The sequence below is a fragment of the Prinia subflava genome, chromosome 1 (genome assembly GCF_021018805.1).
Source record: "Prinia subflava isolate CZ2003 ecotype Zambia chromosome 1, Cam_Psub_1.2, whole genome shotgun sequence".
NCBI lineage: Eukaryota > Metazoa > Chordata > Aves > Passeriformes > Cisticolidae > Prinia > Prinia subflava.
In genome coordinates this window covers 87,192,286-87,215,756 of record NC_086247.1, presented here as the reverse complement: position 1 = coordinate 87,215,756, position 23,471 = coordinate 87,192,286, and the positions used below count along the sequence as shown (strand labels likewise).

At 39.5% G+C, this 23,471-nt stretch overlaps 1 protein-coding gene across 2 annotated transcripts; it reads left to right on the top strand.

Moving 5' to 3' along the window:
- The first annotated feature begins 5,475 nt into the window (after nucleotides 1-5,475).
- On the top strand, nucleotides 5,476-22,771 carry EEF1E1 (eukaryotic translation elongation factor 1 epsilon 1). 2 transcript variants are annotated; one of them, XM_063402108.1, is made up of 4 exons: nucleotides 5,476-5,796; nucleotides 7,810-8,010; nucleotides 15,126-15,221; nucleotides 22,128-22,771. In XM_063402108.1, the coding sequence occupies exons 1-4, from the start codon at nucleotides 5,491-5,493 to the stop codon at nucleotides 22,266-22,268; spliced, it is 744 nt and encodes a 247-aa protein (XP_063258178.1). In that variant the 5' UTR covers nucleotides 5,476-5,490; the 3' UTR covers nucleotides 22,269-22,771. The 2 variants fall into 2 exon arrangements, with proteins under 2 accessions (XP_063258178.1, XP_063258188.1); XM_063402118.1 differs by having other exon boundaries at nucleotides 5,665-5,821.
- Nucleotides 22,772-23,471: the final 700 nt, after the last annotated feature.

Sequence of the window (23,471 nt, the reverse complement as noted above, 5' to 3'; positions counted from 1 at the left end):
CTGACTGCATGCTCACATCCTGTACAGCGAGCCAAGTGTGCTTTGTAGAGGCCTGGGGAAGACCAATTGATCTTTTGGAGGCGGGAGAGAGGGCTCTGTGGTGAGCGGGCAAGGCTCGCTCCCAGGCCCCTGACCCGCCTGCCATCTAGCGTATATTCAGGACATATTTCCAGCTGAGCACAGCCATAGCTGGAGAACAAAGAACAGAATTAGTCTGGACAAAAGTGGCACGTTACTGATAGAGTACACTGAAATAGCTTAACCTTTTCATCCCAGGACTCTGCTGTACGTAATTAGGGCAAACCCCCTAAAAACTGCTTCTTGACAGCAGCAATTCACTTACAATGATCATGTTCTCAAAACACAACAGACTAAACCCAACACTTGCTTATCTGTAAAAGAAGCAGCAGATTACATTTCAACAATCAAATGTACCATATTTACACAGGACAAACCAGGTGTCTTTTCTAGGTATAGCATTTTTAAAATCTGTCATCTTCTTCACCTCTTTAGCTGTCAGGGACAGAACTGCTTGTGCCAGATACACATGACTGCTGAAAAAAAACAGTGGTTCCCCTGCTGAACCAAACCTTAGCATTCAGGCTGGTATGTCAGGCACCATTTTGTTCTCTTCTGTGCCATTTTTTGTAAGTCTGAATTTCCATACACCCAGCAATATTGGTTGTTTTTCTTTAACGATATCTTCAAATTTGGAAGGCAAGTGAGAAATAAAGGGTAGTAAATTCGACTTAAGAGGATGAAGCTTAGAGCAGAATATGTCTCTATGGAACTCTGTGTAAATTTTCTGTGTAGATCCATATTTTCTTGTCTCAGGGAAGTAAACCTCATAAAATCAGTGCTTACGAGTTGACTCTTTCCTTATTGAAGAATAAAGTTACCTTTCTCTCAAAAAAATACTCCAAAGGAACATCAATGAGACAAGTTTTATAGATGAATATATGTGTTTATGAATACATACACACTCTGTTGATTGGTGTCCAAATCCATGGGACACAGTCAGAGTTATTTTGGAATTATCAAACACAAGCTGTCACCTACATTCAACAATTGTTTAATTTCAAACTTGCGTCACAAGGCTTTTGAGATCCAAATGCAGATATGCCTGTAACACAGTTCAGGGAACTCTGAGCTATGTACAAGTGAGTCAGGTCTGGGAACACTTTAGGCATGGCGGTGTGGAGCTGATTTCCTCTTACCTGGGCTAATTAGCTTTTATGCAGCAGTGCAGTGATGCAGCTATCCTGCCTGTGGATCTGGCCCTGTCTTGTAGCTAACATGATGACCTTAACTCACTGCAGTGCCTGGGCAGCACCATGACTTGCAATTGTCTTCCATGGAACAGAAGTGAAAAAGAAATCTCTAAATTTTATAATGGTCAGTGATGAATCCTGGTGTTGGGTCTGACTGAAATGAATATAAACATACACATCTCTTGCTAAAATAAGGCCTACATGTGCATGAGGTCAGTATTCCAGAAGTATGACAAGGCTCCCTTTCCCTGCTTTTGGTGGTGCACTATCATAGCAGGAATCACACAGTAATGTTCCCTTCTCAGTTTCCTTCAGTATGCACTTAGGCTAAAATCAGCTGCTGGGACAGCAACTATCTGAGTCCCTGCCTGCAGAAGGACTTCTAACTAGCAGCCCTTTTGTCAGTGTAGCCTAGTGGAAATGAGACCAAAAGAAAAAATTGTGCCTCTTAGGTTTAAAATACTGCTTTGGAGTTGTTTTCTGCCTGACACATACAAGAATGGCTAAATTTTAACACAGACCTAGGGCTCCTGTTTCTCTTACAGAGCACAGGGTTAAGTAGAAGAAAAGAGAAGCTGAAGCAGAACAGAGTTCGATTTTACAAGAACCATTCTTTTTGTGTGTTTGATTTTCCAAGAGCACTTGGGGGAAAAAAAGTCAATTTCATCTTTGCTTCATTCAGCCACTGCAGGAACCAGAAACAAGCCTGGATCTCTCAGTTTGTCTGTACAAGTTACCCTCATTTCAATGAGAAGCATGGTCTCAGTCCCTTTTTCTTTTCCTCTTAATTTTGAATGAATATCCTGATGACACAGGTAGCCTAAAGAGTATCACCCACAAATATTTAGCCAGTTTGTTACCTACATTTAAAAATTAATGGTGAAACCTTGCTGCAGCACCCGCTCGGGGAATTCTTAGGAGGTTTGGATTATGAAGGTCTTACCGGTCCTGTTAGTGGGAAATAACGTCATATACTGACATTTTTGTTTCAACATCTGTGTAAAAGTGTCCATTGGGCAAACCTGCCCACTCCACCTCCCTGGAGGTACCTGTGAATAAATAAGCCTTAAGGTGAGCATAGTTCATTGTGCAAAGCAAGGACACAAAAGGTGAATAAGACCTCTTTGCTTCTGGTTTGGGGCAAGGGGAGGAAGCCGTGCAAACAGGATCTCCGTGCCCCAGGGAAGTGGGCTGAGGAAAGAGAGGTACTCAATTATAACCTTGGCCTCCCTGTGGAAGAGGATGGCAGGGCTACAGCCACTGTTGCTGAAGTTAAGGAGATAGAAGGAAAACTGGATTCAATTTGTAACTGCAGTGGGTTCAAGTCACAGGGCAGAAAACATTCTCCATTTGTATAAAATATAGATTTGTATGTAAATATTCAACAATAGCTTCTGTAGTGATGAATAAGAAATAAATTGCTTATCTGATGTATGATAAAACCACTATTCTGCACAGATGATGCAGATGACACTTGATTTATATTGTCTTGCAAAAGCTTCAGACAATTAAGGAGAAAACTGTTCTGAGGCTTATTCCATCGACAAAATTCTGGTACAGCTAACAGCAATATGATTCACACAAGGATCGTCTGGCATGTGAAGCTTGTTTTAACAGATACCAATGTGACATACATAAAGCTGTCAGGCTTTCTCCAAAGGACAGTCATCCGCTTCATGTTTCAAGTGCCAAATTAATTATATTTGACATTTAATTTATAACCTAAGGTATTTTAGATTTGGAACTTGACTATGACAACAGCAGATTAGAGCAGGGCCCTGTTTGACAGAATCGATTTTTCAATTTATTTTCCTTGTATGTGAGGGTCTTGATTCAGATTTTTGTTTCTCAGGCTTGCGTACAGGACAACGATACCTCTAAGCAAAGAAGGCTTCGTTCACCTCCTCCCCCAGCCATTTCGTGGTGAATTATTTTTGCACTCGGAAGCAAGTTTCTTCCACAGCCTCAATCACAAAGCTCCACCTAATGGAATGAAGGGAGAACTGTGCCCGGAAAAAGAAAGGGAGAGAGATTTTGCTAAACGCTGGTATAAGGGAAAACTACTACACAACCGTAAGCAGTTAATCTCCTCCATCTAATTTATAAAGTTGCCTTTTCCAAGGTCTTTAAAACTTTGAGGTTTGAGGGAGGAAAGTCATTAAAAAAAAAAAAAAAAAAAAAAAAAAAAAAAAAAAGCAACCACCCAACAACTCCCAGGTTTCATCTGACTGCTGACTGAAATTGTGACCTTTTTATTTTAACTGATAGATATTTCAACACATCAATACTAATATATTACACTGGTATATTGCATCTTCTAGGTTCCAAAGCATCTAAAAATTATAAATATGTAATATAACCTGTAAGTGTAGGCATATATTTATTGAATAGATGGTTCATTATCAAAAGTAAAATTGCTCAATAATGAAACTACCAACCAGCTTTCAAAAAAGTGGCCAAGCATTTATTTCAATTTTCCCACTGAAAAGGGAGCCTTTCCGTACAATTTTAGATCATTCATTGATATCACAGAGCTGGAATGTTACTGGAACACTGCTGGGACAATATAATTTCAAAATACTGCCTAAAGAAAGGAGCTGATTAATTTTAAAAAGCTCTGCAAAGAACAAGGCCATTTCCAAGGCAATTTTTTAAAATCCAGTATTTTGCAGATGTTAATATAAAAGACCCGATAAAGATTAAAAATCCACTCACAATTTCAGATTTGCTCCCCAGTCAGAGGAAGGCTCAGTGTCCACTTTCAGACTTTGTCTGTAACAGAAGGTACAAATCTAAATGTCACCTTGTATCAAGATAAAGTGTTTCACTGGAAAAACAGGACATTTGTCAGGATCATCTTATCTGAGATGACTAACGCAGTGATAGCCCTGAGTCTGTATTGTGAAAATGTCAGTAGTAGGACAAGACTAGCTCATTCCTTTTAGTAAAAAATGTTAGTTTGGTGTTTAGTAGTCTTCAATCAGAAATTGTGCTTTGATACTCTGCACAAATAAACCTGGAAATCTAAAATTGTTTTAATTCCTAATTTATGGTCAGACAAGTATGATATCTGCAGCAGAGTATCTTCCATTGGAAAGGTGATTAAATCAAGTCTCCATCAAATCTCAAACACACTAAAGTGCAGTTAAGTCAGACTATTTCACAGCCAGTTTAGATTTTGTGGAGTTTATCTTTTAACTCCACTACTACTATTAAAAATGTTGATTAGGATGATTTTCTTAACCCCATTTTTATCCCTCCTCCTTTTGATGCCCTTGGGTAGCAGTTTGGTTCTGGCTGATCTTTCATTTCACAAGATCCCTAGTGATGTAGCTCTCCACAAAACTTCAGCTCCCCTACCAAATTTGGCTGCACTTGGACAAGGAGTTCAAGATTTGCCAGGTGGAGGAAGGCAGGATAGGCAAATGGATGGTTAGAAGCGGTGCAATGGTTCCCGAGAAGCCCAGGAGAAGGGAGGGACGGTCTGTGTGGACAGCCTGAGGGCATTCCCCAGGAACACATCAGGGCAGCTCCTTGTGTGGCACTGAACCCTCCGTGGAACTGAACAGCGAGGGGGCGGCAGGCTGGGACACCAGGAGTGTGGGGACCCGGAGACAGAGCTGGAGCTGTCCAGAGAAGGGCAGCGAAGCTGGAGAAAATCAGGAGCACAAGTCCTATAGGAAGCGGCTGAGGGAGCTGGGGTTGTTGAGCCTGGAAGAGGCTCGCGGGAGGGACCTTATCACTCTCTACAATTCCCTGAAAGGAGGATGCAGCCAGGTGGGAGTCGGCCTCTTCTCCCAGGCAACCAGCAATGCAGGAAGAGGAAATGGCCTAAGCTGTACCAGGGGAAGTTCGGGCTGGACATCAGGAGGAATTTCTCCACAGGAAAGGTGATCGGGCATTAGAACGGGCTGCCCGGGGAGGTGGCGGAGTCACCATCTCTGGAGGTGCTTAAGGACAGACTGGACGTGGCAGTCAGTGCCATGGTCCAACTGACATGGTGGTGTCGGGTCCTAGATCGCCGTCCGTGATCTCTAAGGCCTTTTCCGATCAAACTGACTCTGTGAAAGCCCAGTCCGGACGCCTCCGCGCCGCCCCCTCCCCGCCGGGGCTGGGGAAAGGGGCGGCTCCACCTCCCCGGGCCCTCGCGGCTGCCCCGCCCCCTCCCGCGAGGCCACGCCCTGAAGGCGCGGCTTGGCGCGCGCGTGCTTAGCCCACCATGCGGCCGGCGACGTGCAGGGGTAACTGCGCACGCGCAGTCCCTGACCCGTCATTCTTCCGTCCCCCCGGACGGCTGACAGCGACGCAGCCCTTGGCTGCTGATTGGCTGGCCGGCGCCTTCGAACCAATGGCAGTGGCGCTTCTTTCGGGGCGACCGTTGCGCTGTCCGCCAATGGGGCGAGCGGTTGTTGCCGCCGTCCTTCCCGGTCCCGCGTGTCCCGCCGCGCAAGATGGCGGCAGCGGTGCGGGGCGCGGAGGAGCTGGAGCTGCTGGAGCGGCTGCTGGGGCTGCCGGGCGGGAACAAGTACGGCGTCCAGGGGGAGCGGAAGGTGAAGGGAGCGAGGAGGGGCCTGGGGCGGGTGGCGGTGGCGGCGCGCGAGGGCGGGCGGGCGTGCTTTGGTCTCCTTTCCCCAATGGCTGCTTCCCTCCGAGCTTTCCTTCCCGCCTCCCTGGCAGTTTCCCCCCAGACACCGCTGTGACGGTGGCTGCGGGCCCCCAGATGCCTCCCGACGTCTCCTTGAGCGGGGTCTCACCTGTGCTCCCTCCAGCCTTTCCCTCACCAACCCACATATGTTATGGGTGTTGTAGGGGCCTCGCTGCCTGCGAGCCTGTAGGTTCTGGAAACTCCTTCCCTCTGCTTGTGTCATGAAAGGGATTTCGGCTTGATTTATACTTGTTCTTTAAACACTTTCCTGTCCCTGTGCCAGTTATGTCTGTGCTGTCTTGATTAAATTACATAGGAAGAAAAAGGTGCTGTTTTAATAATAGGAAGATGTTTGTACTGGGGATGTGTTGCTCCTAAATATTTTATTTTGAAGTACTCCTAGCTAACATGAGGCTGTAGTGGGGTGGGATCCGGTCCACCTGCTGTGCCTGCAGTGAGAGGACCAGAGGAAATGGCCTAAGCTGAGACAAGGGAGATTCAGATGTTAGAAAATATTTTTTTTCCTCTTGTGGTACTCAGGCATTGGAATAGGTTGCCCAGGGAGGTGGTGGAGTGTCCATTTCTGGAGATGTTTAAGAGATGTCTGGATGTGGTGCTGGGTGATGATTTAGTGGTTCAGGGCTTGCAGTGGCGGTGCTGGGTGGGTGCTGACCTGGATGATCTTAAAGATCCCTTACAACTTTGATGATTCGATGGTTCTAGGTATCTTAATGCCTCGAAGTGTGTATGGAAACATGAGATTCCATTGTTTAAGAGGCACCTGAGGCATGAAAAAAACTATGTAGAGCTCGGAGTGTCACAAATCTGTGAGCCTTTTGTTTCATCCTCCCTCCTGGAGAAGGTTGGTTGAGAAATGAAGCTCTGCATTTGCCTCATGTTTTGAGGTTTTTTAATTGACTGTTTATGGTTATAGTCCTGAATATCTATATTCTTCAGTTGCAAAAGCTGCCTTAATTATTTTACAGCCCAGCTGGTATTTTAGTGCTATTACCATAAGGCTGAAAAATTCAAGTAACTAGGTCTGTGTGTAGTTTTTCTGGCTTCATGCTCAGTGGGAAAAAACTTCATAGTAGTGAAAGGCTCTTGATGCAACTACAAAAATAATATTATGCTTTCAGCTTGCACTTTAGATTAAATAAATCTCAACATAAACAGGCTGCTCTGTGTGGTCAAATACTTTAAAAGAAAGAGTGTTACATTTTCTTCCGTTTCTTTCATTTTATGGCATAAATACCTGAATGGGCTTCAGCCTGTTGCAGTGAGTTTCAATTCACTCACTTCATTTCTTGAGGTGGTGGTTCAGTTTCCTTTCCCACAGCTGAACACACGCTGTTGTCACTCACAAAGACATCGTGGCTAAAGCTGGAGGTGTGTTGTGTTGCTTTGCTGGTACCAGTGAGCTCCTGCCTGCTGTTCAGGGCCTTTTGGAGTGGTGCAGTACGTAGGACTAAGCTGCTCAGGAGATGTGGTTCCTGCAGCCTGCTTGCGCAGAGAGAAGCTGGATGCTGCTGACTTCACAGTCTCAAGTCAGAGTCCTGAATTTGGAAATGAGTTAGAAGTCAGTTAATAAGATTTCTGCCGGTGTTAGAACAAGCAATTCTATTTCTGCCTAATATTGGCAGAATTTGCTTAATTTGAGCTAAGGTTGTCTTGGTTTGTTCATGTTCTTCTGTAAAAATTGAAAATTAAGTACCCCAAAGAGCAAAAAGTGAACTTGGTTTTGATGACACCACCTTTACCCTGAATGCTTCCAAGTTCCAATCTATTGCTTCAAAGGTCCTTTTGAGGGACCATAAAAAACAGCAACCATTCATACAGAGACTGCTTTCTTCAGTTCTTTGTTTGGTCTTACGCTTTTGTTTGCCCTTCCAGGTTCCTGTGCTCCAGACCAACAACGGCCCCGGGCTGACGGGGCTGATGACCATCGCTGCCCACCTGGTGAGGCAGGCCAGGAAGGAGCAGCTCCTGGGCAGCAGCGCCGAGGAGAAGGCTGTGGTGCAGCAGTGGCTGGAGTACAGAGTGACACGAGTGAATGGAGGCTCCAGTAAGGAAGACGCTAGAACAATTCTGAGGGTAAGGAGGACTTAGTTACCTTGCCACTGAATTTTGGAGTGACTAGACCTTGAAGATTACAGTGCTAATGTGTGTATCACCATCCAATTAATAAAATTTAACAAATGCTAAGGGCCTCACAGGATCACTAAATACTGGGTTTTATTCCTCTTGCTGCTTTTCACTGTTATTAACAAAAACACCCCAACAACCTGAAACAGGAAAACAGCTAAAACTGTAAAATATATGAAGCAGAGCTCAATGTCTGTAAATTATGAAGGGCGTTCCACACAGTTTAGAGATTGTTCAGCTGCCTGTGTGAGGTGCCAGTTTCTTACTATCTTCACAAACCCTTGGTTATAAGCAAGTTGGTGTTGTATTCCAGGACAACACATCTCTGGTTGTTTTAAGAGCTATTCTTAATGATGTGGCAGTTATGGGATACAAGCCATACTTGATGATGTGGTAATTTTTATTGATACTGAAAAGAGGTACTGGACAGAATTGTGTGAAAAGTGAAGTCGTGAGGGAACCTCTACAGAACTGTCCTTCACGTTGAGCTACTTTGTGTGGAGTCCTTGGTCTGCTGTCATTAAACTTTTCTTGTAGGCTGAAGCTTGCTTACTTCTTTGTAAACAGAAGCAGAAAAGAGAATCTCAAGGGTTCCCCTTGTTGTTTGACCAGCCAGAGACAAGGTGCAGATAGCAAAACTTACTCCATTTTCCTTACTCCCTGCAACTGGTAATAACTATTTTTGCAGTCTTGTGGGAGCAACTTGAAGAGGAAATTTGGTTTATACTGTTAAGCACTGTTTACAAAGTGTGTATAAAAGAGCAGTGAAATTTGATCAATTTTAGAAGTGTTTATTTCTTCTAGTTTTAAAAGTATGTTTTAAGTGGAGAGTTACATTGCTCAGCACTGCCAGTGAGTCTGAGTTTAGAAATCTGAGAGCTGCAGGGCTGGCTACTTGAAGCTGGTAGAGTCCTAATACTGGTAAGGTGTGCAGAAATCAAAGATAAACTGAAGCAGTATTGTGTTAGTTGAAGTCAAGGAAAATGCATCTTAAAATGATACAAAACAAAACTTTGTTGCTCTTGGAGCTGACAGTCCTCTTGATCTTGAGGCCTATCATGGCTGCATTACCTACCAACTTGGTGAAAATCCCGACAAACCATTTCTCTTGCTTGAACCCCAGATAATCTGAGTTAACTTGGTTTCATTGTATCTGAGGAATATCTTCCATTTGTTAATCATGACTTTGTTTGCATTGCTTCTCTTTTTGTAACATATCTGCTCTTACTTTCTATGTGCCGATGCTATCCAAACTTCCAGTCGTGGTTACTCTACAGATACAGCATGAAAAGTGTCTACCCTTTAGGATTTTTAGAATTTGATTGGAGGAAGCATTGACTAACCAGGCTTTGACTTCAGGTTTAGCTGTGGTGGGACCTTGGAGTCCCCGTTGTCTAAACTTTTATGACAAGTGTCACAGAGTTTCAATTGTTTTTTGAACAAATTCGAAACTTGTGATGCTTGTTGTTCTCCCAAACTGTGAGAAGACTGTATGAGAACAAATATTTAACTTCCATTTACCTTTCTTGGCTTTCTATCATATAAAAACCAAAACCAAGTTTTCTGTCTTGTTATAAAGTTCATCTTCTCAGGTTGGTTTTAGTGAGGATCCCTGCAGTGTCAGCACATACGTGTGGGTATTTGCAGAGCTGCATTGGAGCATTAAAACCAGATGCAGAGATATGGCAGTTTCCTGCTGAAGCTGGATCTCTTTTCAGTTTTGGCCTTAGTGACACTGGTTATATAGAAAAGACAATATGCTGAAATACAAATGTGTAGATAAATCAAGTGTTTCCAAGCAAAGCAGAATTTCCTTACTGAGGAACAATCGGTGTTACTTGAGAGAGAATCTCTGCCTGTAAGTTAATGTAAAAGTTTTTCGGTGGATTTTTTTAGCAAATGTAGAATAACCAGGATTTATTTTAGCACAAGGCTGCTGTGGAATTGTTTCAGCACTAATAATTTCATAGTATAGCAATTAAGGACTTTTTTTTGTAATGTGTTCTCTTGCCACCATGATTAATCAGAAAAGGGGCAGCCTACCATTAAAGTCTACTGTGCCAAAAGGGAGTACAGGTGAAAAAAAAAAGAAAAACTAAAATAGGGAGGGAAGTCTGAGGCTGTAGTTTAACAACGTGTCTGGAATACACAATGGCAGTCTTGGGACGGTTGCAGCCTAGAGCCACAATTTATAATAAGCTGTGCCAAAAACAGTTCAGTCACTTCTGATACAAACTTTAGGCTGCCTCTATTTAACCCTTACCTGCTGTGGTTCTACAAAATGTCAGTAAATAACTGCTTTCATGTTTGTTAATTTGAACGGGAAGGATTTTCTGTTTGCTTTATGAAAATAGGTTGTTAAATTGCTCTTACTAACGTGTTGCCTAAAGCTGTTACTTGGCAGGAAAATAATAGTGAAACAGACCATCTCAGCCAGGGTTTATGTATTCATCCAGAGCCACAGTGTTCAGAACGGGCCAATAAAGGGCTTGTTGAGTTTTGTCTAATTTTGATTTGTGCTTCTGCACTTGGCAAAATAAATGGGAGCAGTACTCCAAATCTGTTCCTCAGGAGATCTGTAGGAGTGGTCAATGTCAATAGCAGTGATAGCATAATATCCAATGCATTATATTAACTTTCTTTTCTACAGGATAAAAGAGTATAATCTTCTGGTTCTTTGATGTTTAGTTAGTGGTAAATTAAGCTGCATAGGAAAAAAATCTGAAAATTTCTGAGTTGTCATGCAGGATAACTAATTTTCTAGATTCTGCTCTTCAAGGAGGGAACTCTGTGCCATCAAATGTCTACTTAGGTGTTAGTGAATTGTTCAGGAGACTTTAATATCTCTGCTTTGTCAATTTTAGGTATTTTGAACATGATGATTCTTCTCCCTTCACACCCCATCTTCAGAAGCCTCTGACAAATAACCGGTAGCTTTTGAAATTCACATAAAGGCATCCACATGAATGTAGAAACCTCTGGTCTCTGAAGGATAATGATAACTAAGAATCTTTGTGTAGTACTTTCAGTGTCTCATGCAGAGCAGTGTTCCATGATTTCAATTAGCTTTATCCCTGTACTGCCTGACTGTAATAATGAAATCCAAATAAGAGAGCTGTAATTTCTATTTATTGTACTTGATTAAAAAATTACTGTTTCCACGGGTACAAAAGCAGGTTATCCATGCTCTGTTCATGCCGTTAATCCACAGCTCTGTACACTTTTTTTAAGAGTTCCGAATGGGGTGCTTTCCTGCTTTGGGAAGCCTATCCAGCAAATGCTTTTCAAACTTCAATTTTGTGTCCACTTCTTTATCTCTTCTGTTAGCACCAGGATATTTTTGCACACTTAAAAGTTTAAAGATTGAATTTTTATTATTGCAGCAACATTTGTTGATTATTTTTCTTTTTTTTTTTCCTGTCTTTTAGAGAAAACTCCGTAATATTATGTTCTTCCAGACCAGGTTTAGCTCTTAGTTAGAGAGAAGAGTCTTGCATGAGAATTAAAAATTTGTCTGTGTACCAGAAGTGTAGTTCTGCTTTTCTTGGATGTGGCTGCAGAAACCCTTTGTTGGGTTCTGCATTGTCAGGGGCTTTTCTGAAGCATTTAGGAATGCTCAGCTTTTTGTCTTTGCATGGTGTGAGAGATATAAAAGCATTTAGGGCACAAATGACCTCGGGAATCTTGCTGACTGAAAGGACAGGACAGGCTTCTGTGTGTAAGGGAAGCACATACCCCAGCAGGGTGTTGTGGGTGAAATATCCAGAACAAAATCTGAGTGTGATCGGGTCCATTGGAAGCTCCTGCGCTGTCGCAAGAAGTGACTGTTCCTTATGCGAGCCACTGTCACAGCTGGCAGTGACTGGCAGGGATTCAGCAGCCTGAGCAGATTAAATGGATTTGGGGCCATTGGATTGCGTATTTAACAGGCAGTAAGCAATGCTGGGGGTGCTCAGAAGTGTGCTCTGAATGGGATGTGTTGAGCTGGTGCTAGATAGAGGCTGTAAATTGGATTTTTTTTCTCCCATAGAACAAGCAAATGGAAATCCATCGCTTAGTCCATAAGCAATGCAACAATTCTTCTTTCTGTTGCTGTTCTCCTCCTCATACCCAAAAATGGTGTTTGAATTGCTGCAGTTGTTCAGTGTATGTTAATGTGCTACAGCACATTAATGCAGCTATGTAATGCAGCTATGCCTTAAGTACCTTTCTGAAATTTGAGAAAGAGTTTTCCAAGGGAATGCAACTGTAAGTTTATATAGTTACAAGCAACTTCCAGGACTATCTTAGTCTTTTAATCCTAGGTTTGTATATTTGGAATTCATTTAAGCAGTGGCGTTCAGTACATGAAAGACAAATGATTCAAATTTCAGCCAGCAGAGCTGAATTTCCTGGATGTGATAGAAATTCTATACAATTTTGTGTTCATATTTTCATTAATCTCTCCAGGACAGCAACACTGTTTCACTTTATTACTGTTGTCACTTAAGCAAACTTGACATTCAGGAATTTTAGCACATTTGGCTATTAGCCAGTAATATAATGGTACCTGGGAAGAATGACCCATGAGGCAAGATTAACCAAGTGTACCTAATGCACATGAAAAAAATACAGTGTTCCTGAATTAGCGTGACTCACAGAATGAAATCAGAATATCAGTCTGTATTTGAGGGGATGAAAGTACATATTCAAAACCAGAATTGTAAACTAATGCTAATTTATACAAGACTAAACCATTTTTTGTCAAATTCAATTTGCTCAGTTAACTGACTTCATAAAATTTGATGAATCCGAATAAATAATTGTTCACGCAGTAACAGCTTACCTTGCCTTTAAAATTTTAGGATTTTTTTATTCAGGAGTATTTTGAGTGTACATGTGCAATATAAAACTCGGAATTATCATGCTGTAATTTCTTTGATGCAGAAATTCAAAATTTTCAGCAGGGAAATAACTGTGGTGATAGTACCTTCAGAGATAATGAGCTTTTTACTTCACAAAATCCTGATTCCATAGCCTAAGCTAAGAAGAACGGAGGAGGAGGGGGAGAAGATATAATTTCTGTGGTGTTAGTTTTCATTATTATTCATGTGGAATTTCTGGTTAATTGAAATGAAAAATGCTGATCAGAGAATTAGTTTCAAAACAGACAAGTTTGTGGGTTTTTTTTTTTTTCTAGTAAGCAGATTTTTAGGTTTGGGCTTTTTCTTCCCGCAAGTTTTTTCTTCTTAACATTGGATTTGCCTTTGTGTTGCATGTAGGAAATTCCACAGAACTGTAGATGCATGTTTGAGGTAATTTGAGCACTAACTAACATGAACAAAGCAGTAAACTAGTCTAAAGAAAAGCTACATAGCTAGGGGCAGTTGACCTTACAGAATTTTAACTATGTAGGGATTAATATGTTTCCCTGATTTGCTCTAATAAAAGAAATCAAAGCAGACATGGGGATGTTCAAATACTCAGAAGCACGGGAGTCCTGTCATGAAGAGGTCATCAAAGAATAGTGAGGTGGCTTAACAGTCAAACTTGTCAAAAGCATATGCAAGGTTAAGTGTCTTAAAGTCTCAACATTATAGGTTTGTGTTTTGGTCTTAGTTTATTTTCAATATATGCAATATATGTATCAGTAAAATTATGTAACCACAAAAAGTGCAACATGGTTAAGGCCAAATATAATTTTTTAATTGTTCACTAAGTATTAATCCCCCCATCCTCACCTAAGACTTGTTTTTTCAATAAAATGTTGTCTGAAAAAGGAATGTGCTGTAATTGAGACTGAAAAATTAAATTTTTTGGAAATGTTAGTTACGTTTAAGCTGCTTACCTCTGTTTCTAGGGCAGGGGGAGGGAGTGGCTTAAGCAGATGTGTGCTTTTTTTTTCCTTCAGATAAGGGGAGCTTCCAAATCTGAGGAAAAGCAAGGGAACTGTTTTTGTAGATGTCTGAAAATTATATTGTATAACTAAAGCTGGCTTATGCTGGGGTCCAGGTTAAAGTAGGTAATTTTATTGTTACATTTCTTTAGAGAAAAGGAGGGGGCAGAAAGGTGCATAAATTGGATGACAAGTAGGTAAGATTTGGAGAAAAGGAAGGTCAGGTAGAGTTGATTTGTGATGCCTTTGTCCTCAGAACTGATAAACTTGAGCAACACTGAGCCTGTCAGCCTCTTGTTTTCTGGCAGAAAATGGTTGCATAGAAAAAAGCCATGAAAAAGAGTCTTTCTGTTAAAACACATTTGAAATAATTATTTACTGAACCTGATTGGAAGCCTTCTACTACCCATCCTCCTAGCCTCTGATCTGGAAGAGCTGAGAGATGATTTTAAAATGCTGAAATTCGCTCTGCTTAGAGACTTGGACAGCAACTGAATTGACAGTCACAAAGAATTGCTAGCATTAATTTCAACATTAATAAAAGCAGGTGTCAAGTGATAGCAGCTGATGAGTATGAAGTTAGCATCATCAAGCTTGCAACACCCTGTCTCCCACCCCGCTATCTGTGTGTGCTTCCCTGGTTCTGAGGCACTTGGAGTAGCAGAACCTTGCTGACCAGCTGCACAGAGTCCTGAGGACAGGCATAGCTGCTGCTGGCAGAACAGTATGCTGTCCTTTTACTGTAGGACTGCATTTTCTATTAATCAAATGTTAAGCATTGGAATTTGCACTCATAATAAGTACACAACTCTCTGAATTTCAGTAAATTGAAACCAAGAAAAGACAGACTTCAAAGTATTTCTGTGGATTCAGCTGAAAATAAATTGTATTTGCATTTACAAAAATTTCACTACATATCAAGCACTTTGTTTAGAGACCAGCATTTAAAGTTTACCTAATTCTCAGTGTCAGAGAATGGTATTTTATTTTTATTATCTTGTCACTTACTTTCTGGAATTTTTTCTTCTTTTATTGTTTGTTTTGTTTACTGAGTTGGGATAATTTAAAACTGGTGTTTATTTTATATGCATGGTCTCCAGAGGAAATTTCTATTATTTTTAACAACTGCCTTAATATATTGTTTCACAAAGTCAATGCTACAGCAGTATAATGACTTTTTCCTTTTTAGGATCTTAACATGCACCTTGAAGATAAAGTCTACCTTGCAGGAAACATTTTTACCTTAGCAGACATTTTGATGTACTATGGATTGCATCATATCATGGTAAGCATTACTTGCATCATTTTTATACGTACAACTCTCATAATTGTTATTTATCTCAAGGGCATCCTATTGTTGTAGAAGTTGATTACTGAGTGGAACAGAACAGAGGAAAATAAAACTCGTTTTTAGTTTTTCACTTTATTCTTTATAATTTAGCTATGGATCTGTCAAAAGACCTATAGTGTCAGAATGATTTCATTTCCTCTGCAAAATGTAGCGAGGATGGTACCTATCCCCCTGTTTCTAGGGCTGAGGACTCCTGCCTGTTAGAGTCTGAAACCTGACTGATCTACAGAACTACTGTCACAGAAGTACATGGGGAAATAGATAAATGAAGCTGAAAGGATGTGTCAGAATTGAAAGGACTAACTTGTATTAGAGAAATACAAATGCATGTAAATTAAGCTCCGTAGTGCATATAAAAAAGTTTGAGCCATAACAAATTGTCATTTGTGTTTCCAGATTTAAGTGATAAGACTTGGTAAGGTACATAATATAAAAATAACATGGGGAGCTGGTGCTTAGGAGGAAAAGGAAAAAAAAAATCCCCAAAATAAATTTGTTCTGAGTGGGGAGGATGCTGAGATTATTTGTAGTCTGCTCAGGTTACTAGGAAGTGTTTAAAAATTGGTGCATCTTCCGTTCTGAACCACAAGTGTTAAAGCAGAAGAAGGTATTTGCATTTTGGTGGTTGGAATGTGTTTGTAAATGAGCCATTGTCATTCTCTGGAGTGGGAAGAAACCAAAGGACTTGCATAAAAAGATCTACTAAATTCTTGGGAAAAGATGAAATCAGTCAGTTTTGCATTAGAAAATTGAAGGGGGGAGTGAGGATAATTAGAAGAAGATGCCTCTGACAAATGCAAGTGTGTCTGAGAATTGAATTCAATCAACTGGGTGAATGGTTACTTTTATACAATTAAAAGGAGAGCTCTGGGAGAAGTGTAGAAGAATACTGGATTTCAAAATGGAATCAGAGGGGAGGGGCAATCAAGTAGTGAAATTCTACCAGAAATGAAAGTCCAGGAGTAAAAGTTCAAATTAGTGTCAAGCATAGGAGAGAGCTTCATTTCAGACGGTTTTTGAAAACATGCTAAAGTCACACAGAATTAATTCTGTGAAATCATATTTACCTTGTAAAATATCTTAAGCAGTAGGATAGATGTGTTGATTACAGTGGATAACTTTTCACATACGATACGCAGACATAAAAAAGACTTTAAGTATTTTTTTAAAATACAATTATATATTCTGTAAGAGAGTACCAGTTCAAATGAGACTTGTTAAAAAATAACTTGGCTGGGGAAAATCCAAGCATATTTTAAATTTAGAGTTTGCTCTAGAGTAGACCACCTAATCAAGATGAAAAGATACAAGTTATTGCTTTGGGAAATAGAACAGATGGTAAAAACAAATGACTTGGTGCTCCTGGGTGCCTGCAAACATCCAGACACTACTTGGGACAAGTTTATAGTACAGCATCTGTTTGTGAAATGTTTGATTTCATTGAAGGTAATTTTGTGAATCAGAAGGGTATAAAGGGCAAGCAACGGGGTGACTATTCTAAATAAATATGAAAATCTAGGAACTACATGTATTTTGAAGATTTCAGAATTGATAAATATATAGAGGCCAGATCCTGAAATGTATAATCTTGTGATTTTTTTTTTAATGTCTTTTAATTATTTTTATTTTTTTTGTAATCGGAAGAGAGTCTGTCCAGAGCTGCTGCTCTGCCCCGAGGTTTATGGGGGAGGCAAGGAAAGCTGCTGTATCTCCTCATGTGGTGTGGTTCAGACAAGCAGTTTGTCATATCCACCACTGCTTCAGCTAAGCCTTGTGCAAAATATCAATACATGTTTCCTATGGTGCTTTAAGAAAGGAGGTAGAAAAGGGAGACATAGGGCAAACACACAGATTTTCTGTCCATCAGGTTGTCTAGAAAATTTGTCTGAAAACATTACTGGTAGTACCCTAAAGGTTAATCTCTGCTTTTGATAGAATGAAAACTACGTGCTAACACAGACATTAGTGATGGGATACTGTAAATGTTACTGACGTACCATGATCATCCTGAATAAGCCAAGTAGTAAAACTTGAAAACCCTTCTGATGCACGTTTCGTTGGGAAAGTTTTTAAGACCAACCGCTCCTCTAGCTCAGTTCTTCACCTGTGGTAGCTTGGTTTCTCTGAGTACAGATGATGTATTTTTGTATTCATCCCCTCCCATCTTCATTTTGCCCTTCCCATTATCCACGAGGGGTTCTGGAGTCTGATTCTTCATTGTCTAGCCTCATTCATTTGAACTGAGAGTTTGTTTACTGAACAGCAGCAATTCTTCAGTTGTATGCCCACCTTTCATTTTCCCTGTCCTTTCTAGTTTTCTTAATAAACGCAATAGTGTGATGTGTTTTAAAATCCATATTGGGGGGAAGCGTTATTGTTTCAGTCCGTGAGAGTCAGATTCACAGGTAGTGTTTCAGGGTTTTTGCAGCCAGAATCTGTGCTAGGTCTATTAATTAGAAATATGCACTCACAGTAATAAGGCAGGAACTAAATAGTACATGCTGTTCTGCATCATAATGTAGGTCACAAACACCTAAAAAGTGTAATCCTTGATGCTGCCTTTTCAATGTGATCTACACTGTCATATATAATTGATGTCTCTGTGTATGTAACATTAATATTGTTGTCTTATGGATGCTTCAGTTCCAGAAATGCATATGTGGATAAATATGAACAATAAAGTTTGGCTAGGTTAAAGCATAGATTGCAGACAAAAACATAAATTTAGAAGCGTTGCTTGAAGTTAGCTTAGGCAATCAGAAAGCATTAAATTCCCCCTGTGGTAATGAACTTTTTTCTAATCTGGGGGATTTTTAAAATTATATATATTTTTAAAGTTTCCAGATGTCTTCATTTTTAAATATTTTTGACCAGCACAAGTCCAACTTTATTTGAAGAGACATAATCAATATGATGATTGATCTGCTTTTATGCTTCCAAAATGTTGTCAGAACCAAGGAAGTAGTCTCAAATCTATATCTCTGACTTGAAAATTTCTTTAATAAGGTCTGGAAAATTACTTGTGGGTAAAGTTTGTATCTGCAAATGGAAGATGCCTCAGTCAAAATGTTTGTGTCAAACCAAATATGATTAAGTACAAAACAAACTGAGCATTGTCCTGGAGTCAGAACCACTAATATTGGACCATAATGAGACTACAATAGTAGTTTATTTTTAAGTTATTTTTTCCATAAGGAACATTTCCTATAATAAACAGATTGCTAAGGCTTTTTGTTAATATTCACTGATATGTTGCTTATTTTAGTACTGAGGTAACAGGCTTTTTCTTCTAAGCAATGATGCTAAAAATGGCTTTTAAATTGCAAAAGAAGCAGCTTTAACTTTAAAAAATATGTAATTTTAAGCTTATTTCTTTAACAGCAGAAAATGAGACAAAAGTATGTGAAAGTACATGTATGTCATGAAATACACCACCCAACGGTTGGGTTTTTTCTCTTTCTCCCAATAGCTAAAGAAAAAGTTTAAAAAGTCAGATAGTATCTATCTATCCTGTTCTTGATGCTGAAGAGGTTCATATGTTGGCAGGTATTTTTAGATTTTCTGTGACCTGCAGGGTGTGGGAATGGGACTTGATCCCTGCATCCCCAATGCTACAGAAAGCAAATATAATTAATGCTTGTGTATTTTTAGCCCTTTCAGAAACTCTTCGAGTTGCATTGTATGGTAACCACCTTGGTTCCCCTCGGTGAGCTTTGTGGTGGAAGAAAAAGACTTTTTTTTCATGACATGAAAAAAAAAGTCTCTCAAATTAAGTGTCTGCTTCTTTGCTATTAAAATAATTGCTTTAATAGCAAATAATTATTTTAACAGCAGAACAGCAGTCTCTCTTAACTTGGGGGAATTATCTAATTTAATGAGGAAGAACAGAAAATACCCATCTAACAAAATGTTGTAAAAAATGCCATGGAAGTGATCTCTAAACAATTAACCTAAGAGTTATGTTCCAAGTAAAAAGTAGAGCATGCCACAAAGTGCTTTTTAATATATTTCACTGATAGAGTACATTATGTAAATAAGTAAAAAATATCTTGCTTGTTGTGCCTAGAGTACAAAAAGGAGTCTTATTATTAGCATAGCTGTCTGTTTTGCCCTTCAGATGTTTTTTCAGTACACTAAAAGAATGAAGGAGGGCTAGTTTTCCAGACTTATTTTTGATTTAAATTGGAGAAATGTGAAGATGTAGAATTATCAGGAAAAGGCTGTGGGAAGGAAATACTGTATCTGCTGCAAAATCTAAAATTTAGCTCAGCTTTTCCATGACCTGCTTTTCCATTAAAGACTCTGAAAAAGGTTATTGTAAACTCAAGGAACTTGAGGTTTCAGTATTTTAGCATTTGCTCATACTTAAATACCTTTCTTCACTTCCAATAGTTTTAGATTGCCTTAGAGCACACGCATTGTTATTTTCACGCACTGTGTTATTTTGTAAATGGTCCTCCAGCTTCGTATCAAGCATCAGCATCCAGCTACCATTAATTATAGCACACTGCAGGTGATTAAAAACATCTTTCCCTAAATGGTACTGCTTTTTTTTGGTCCTGAATATACTGCACTTGCAGAAACTCCGACAGTTTGTGAAACAGTGTTACATTACCATAGCTTCCACTTTTCATTTGTAATGTCTTTAAAAATTCTAGATTTTTTTCCCTGCTCTGTTAGTGCTGTTCCAGTTAGTGCTATTCACTTGGTTAATTGTCAATAACTCTCTTATATTTCTAGATCAGTGAAAATATGTAGCTGGTTTTTATGGTTTTTTCTGTGCATTTCTATCAGATTATACAACTATAGGAACAATGTTTACATTTCCATGCCAGCAGCAAGAACAGCAGATTTTCTCATACTGCCTGAACTGGGGTTCATAACAGTACGAAATTGCAGAAGGAAATAATCTCTAGTGCTGTGCTTGTATTCAGGCAGGAACGCTCCCTAGGAGGAGCAGCAACTTGGGTTCAGGAGCAGGTGCAAGATCCCTGCGTTTTGGTTGCTGCCGGTTACTGTGCTCTTAACTTCCCATTAACTGAGCTCTAATGCTTTGTTCCATTGGTTTAGAATTCCCTTCTGCAACTCCTTGAAATTCTTCTCCCTCAGTATTTTTCCACTGGTTCGTCTTCTAGCATATATCCTTACAGTCTTTTTGCTGCTACATGTTTAAGTCTTCCCAGTTCAAAGCCAAGTTCTGGGCTGTGTGAGAGAACAAGGAGAGCAAGGAGAAGCAGCAAATCTGATAGGCAACTCCTGAAATCAAAAGGGTGGTGTATCACAAGATGAAATATAAGACAAGACATGGATTTTAAAAGCAGCTTTTTACTCATACACCTGAATATCTGTAAATGAGTATGTTTAGCTCTTTCTGTGATTGTTTCAATCTTTCAGTTTGTTGAAACAGATTTGTTTCCAGCTGTCTTGTGCCCAAGACCAAATTTTCAGTTAACCTGCAGCATCCATAAAATCTTGTGTTTGTAGAACAAAGCATAAGGAATATGCCATCTGTTTAGCTTTTGAGGAGATTAACCTTGATTAGCTTTAGAAATCTAAGCATGAAAAATGCTAGCCATGTCTGTGTCATTATTTATAGGTTAAAACTGTCCTCTCCAGATGTGTCCTTTTTCATTGACTGCGGTATTGTCAAGATTTAAGTTAAGCCTAAAGGTTAATTGGCTAACTGAAAATGAAGTGAGGTGAACCCTGCACTGACTGGTTTCAGCATTGGTGAGATAGGATAGGGTAGTTGATGTGAGGATCACATTTTGTTCCTGATGCAGGTTTTATAGTCTGACTTGTGGCCTAACCCATTTGTAACTCAGTTGTAGTATGGGAATGTGAGAAAAGAGATTATGGTCCAAAATGATAAGCCAATTTGATTGCAGAGAAGTAAGAAGACAAAAAATTGCTAATCAAGAATGGTAATACAGGTGATAAAAGATGGGAATAGTTCTACAACTGGCTTGAAAGACTCCAAAGTAATAACAGACTTTGTAGTAAAGCTTTGAGGATGCTGCTGACCTAAATTCAAAAAACTTTTAAAGGTAGAATTTGGATCTGTAACTGTAGATAATTTTACCAAAGCCAGTCTTCTGATTAAAGATAGACTTGAAGCTCTGCATTAATCTTAGCTACATAGCCTGTGACAAGGAGCTGTTGCAATAGTGTGATAGAGACTTCTTCCTGATTGATCTTGAAGCTGTTCTGTGTGATAGTACTTTAAATATTTTTATGAAGTATGGGCAGGTTTCCAGTTTGTTTTACTGTTGTAATTTGAACCATGCCATTGCTATCTCAATAACGTAAGCTAGCAGATCTGAACGTCTGAGTTATGCTGATTCTTAGTAACTATTCCATTTTGAGCAATAGTCCTACAAAACAACTTTGAATTATCCAGTCTGAAAGTGCCTGGAAAAAGCTTGCTCCTGTACTTACAATACACCTCTAAACATGAAGTAGTTGCTTTGCCTGTGAGACAAGACTGTCTGCTAAATAAGCATGAAAGGGTTGTGGAACTCTTCCCTGCACTGCCCAGTGCTCTATGCTGACCCCATTAATAGAGAGATGCATTAAATTTGTGCAAGCTTTTCCCCCCTCTCTATCATGCAACTGTATATTCCACCTCCAGGTCTGTTCTTGTGAGTAGATTAAATTTTCATACATATTATGGGTTTGAGTTTTACTATGTGAAATTTGGATAGAATACTGCTGGACTGTAACAAGTTACTTGAGTTTAAGTAATTAGTCGATCCACTTTTATTTTGCCTTGCCACATGTTATGACTCTGATGATGCAGTGCCTGGTGTTATTGGTGCCCTGTATTTGTTCCCCATGCAGGTGGACCTCACAGTGCAAGAAAAGGAGAAATATCTGAATGTGTCTCGTTGGTTCAACCACATTCAGCATTACCCAGGTGTCCGACAGCATCTGTCCGACGTCGTCTTTATCAAGAACAGATTATACACTAATGCTCATTAAGGCAGATCTTAATGTCATGTTGGAATGAGGTGTGGGAGTCTAGAAGTTGTACTGTCCAAAGCCACTAACCTGCAAATACTGTTTTGTAACCTTCTGTATGTGAACCAAAACTGTCAATGCCTCAAATGATACAACTGCATTGAATTGCTGTTCTTCATTCAAGACTTTGAACTAAAGAATTGTTATTGTGTATCTGATTAAATGCAAAAATGGTAGAAAGATGGAAATGGAGTTTTAATTCACTATTTTTAAAAAATTTGAAGTTCTTTTAATTAAACATTCAAGTGAAATTACATGATCTTTACCATCAATTATTCACTCCTTTTGCTATTTATTGAATTTTTATGTATGTCAACCAGCTTTCCTTTCATTTTCTTTTCCATGGATGTTTACACTAGTTTTGTACAAGTTAAGAGCTATATTGTGTGCCAAGGATGTGAAAAAGGGAACATGCAAATGTTACAAAGTATTTATGTGACCGAATAAATTATTTTAAAACTGTAGTCTTAATTTGGCTCTGAAACTTTCTAGTTTTTCTTCAGTAAAAAAGATTGTTAAAGGTTAGTTCACTTCCTGCTTCATTTTGTGGTGTACTGTTTTGAAACTAGAAGCGTTTTCTTTCAAACTAGGTAGCAAAGTTAGTGTTTTTAAAGATTTTGTGTGTGCCTTGATTCATTGTTTTACTAGAGTGCAAATGTACTTTTCCCACCCCCAAACAAAACCAACCAAAACCCTTAAGATAATTTCCTGCTCTGTCAAGTTCCTTAGCAATGTTTAAAGTGGGCTTTGAGACCACCTACACTGTTGCTGAGTCACACATTTGGATGGGTTACTTTATTGTAGAATGTGGTCCTCTGATTTTTATTTGTAACAAGTATAAAAGTGCTAACTTGAATTGGTTATTTACCTTCTGCACAATTCAGATAACGTTTCTTTTAAGACAGGAAAGAAATACAAAAATGCTTCAATAGATAAATGAAGTTCTATGTTGGTTTTTTCAGCAGTGCTCAGTGGACAACTTCACTTGTACATTCTTGTATTTTATGTGCTATTTAGAAGCCTCTCACCCAGTAAATATTAAAAAAGCTATCGTGGATCGATGTTTGAGCATTTGCAATGTTAAAAGTCCTTAAAAAAAAGTAGATAATGCAATGAGGTAATGAAAATATATCCTGACACATAGATGGACAGAAGAAACTTGCA

Coding starts and splice junctions, on each gene's coding strand:
- EEF1E1 (XM_063402108.1), top strand. CDS start 5,491: ATGCGGCCGGCGACGTGCAGGGGTAACTGCGCACGCGCAGTCCCTGAC. Junction 8,011..15,125: donor ACGCTAGAACAATTCTGAGG/GTAAGGAGGACT, acceptor TTTCCTTTTTAG/GATCTTAACATGCACCTTGA. Junction 15,222..22,127: donor ATGGATTGCATCATATCATG/GTAAGCATTACT, acceptor TTCCCCATGCAG/GTGGACCTCACAGTGCAAGA.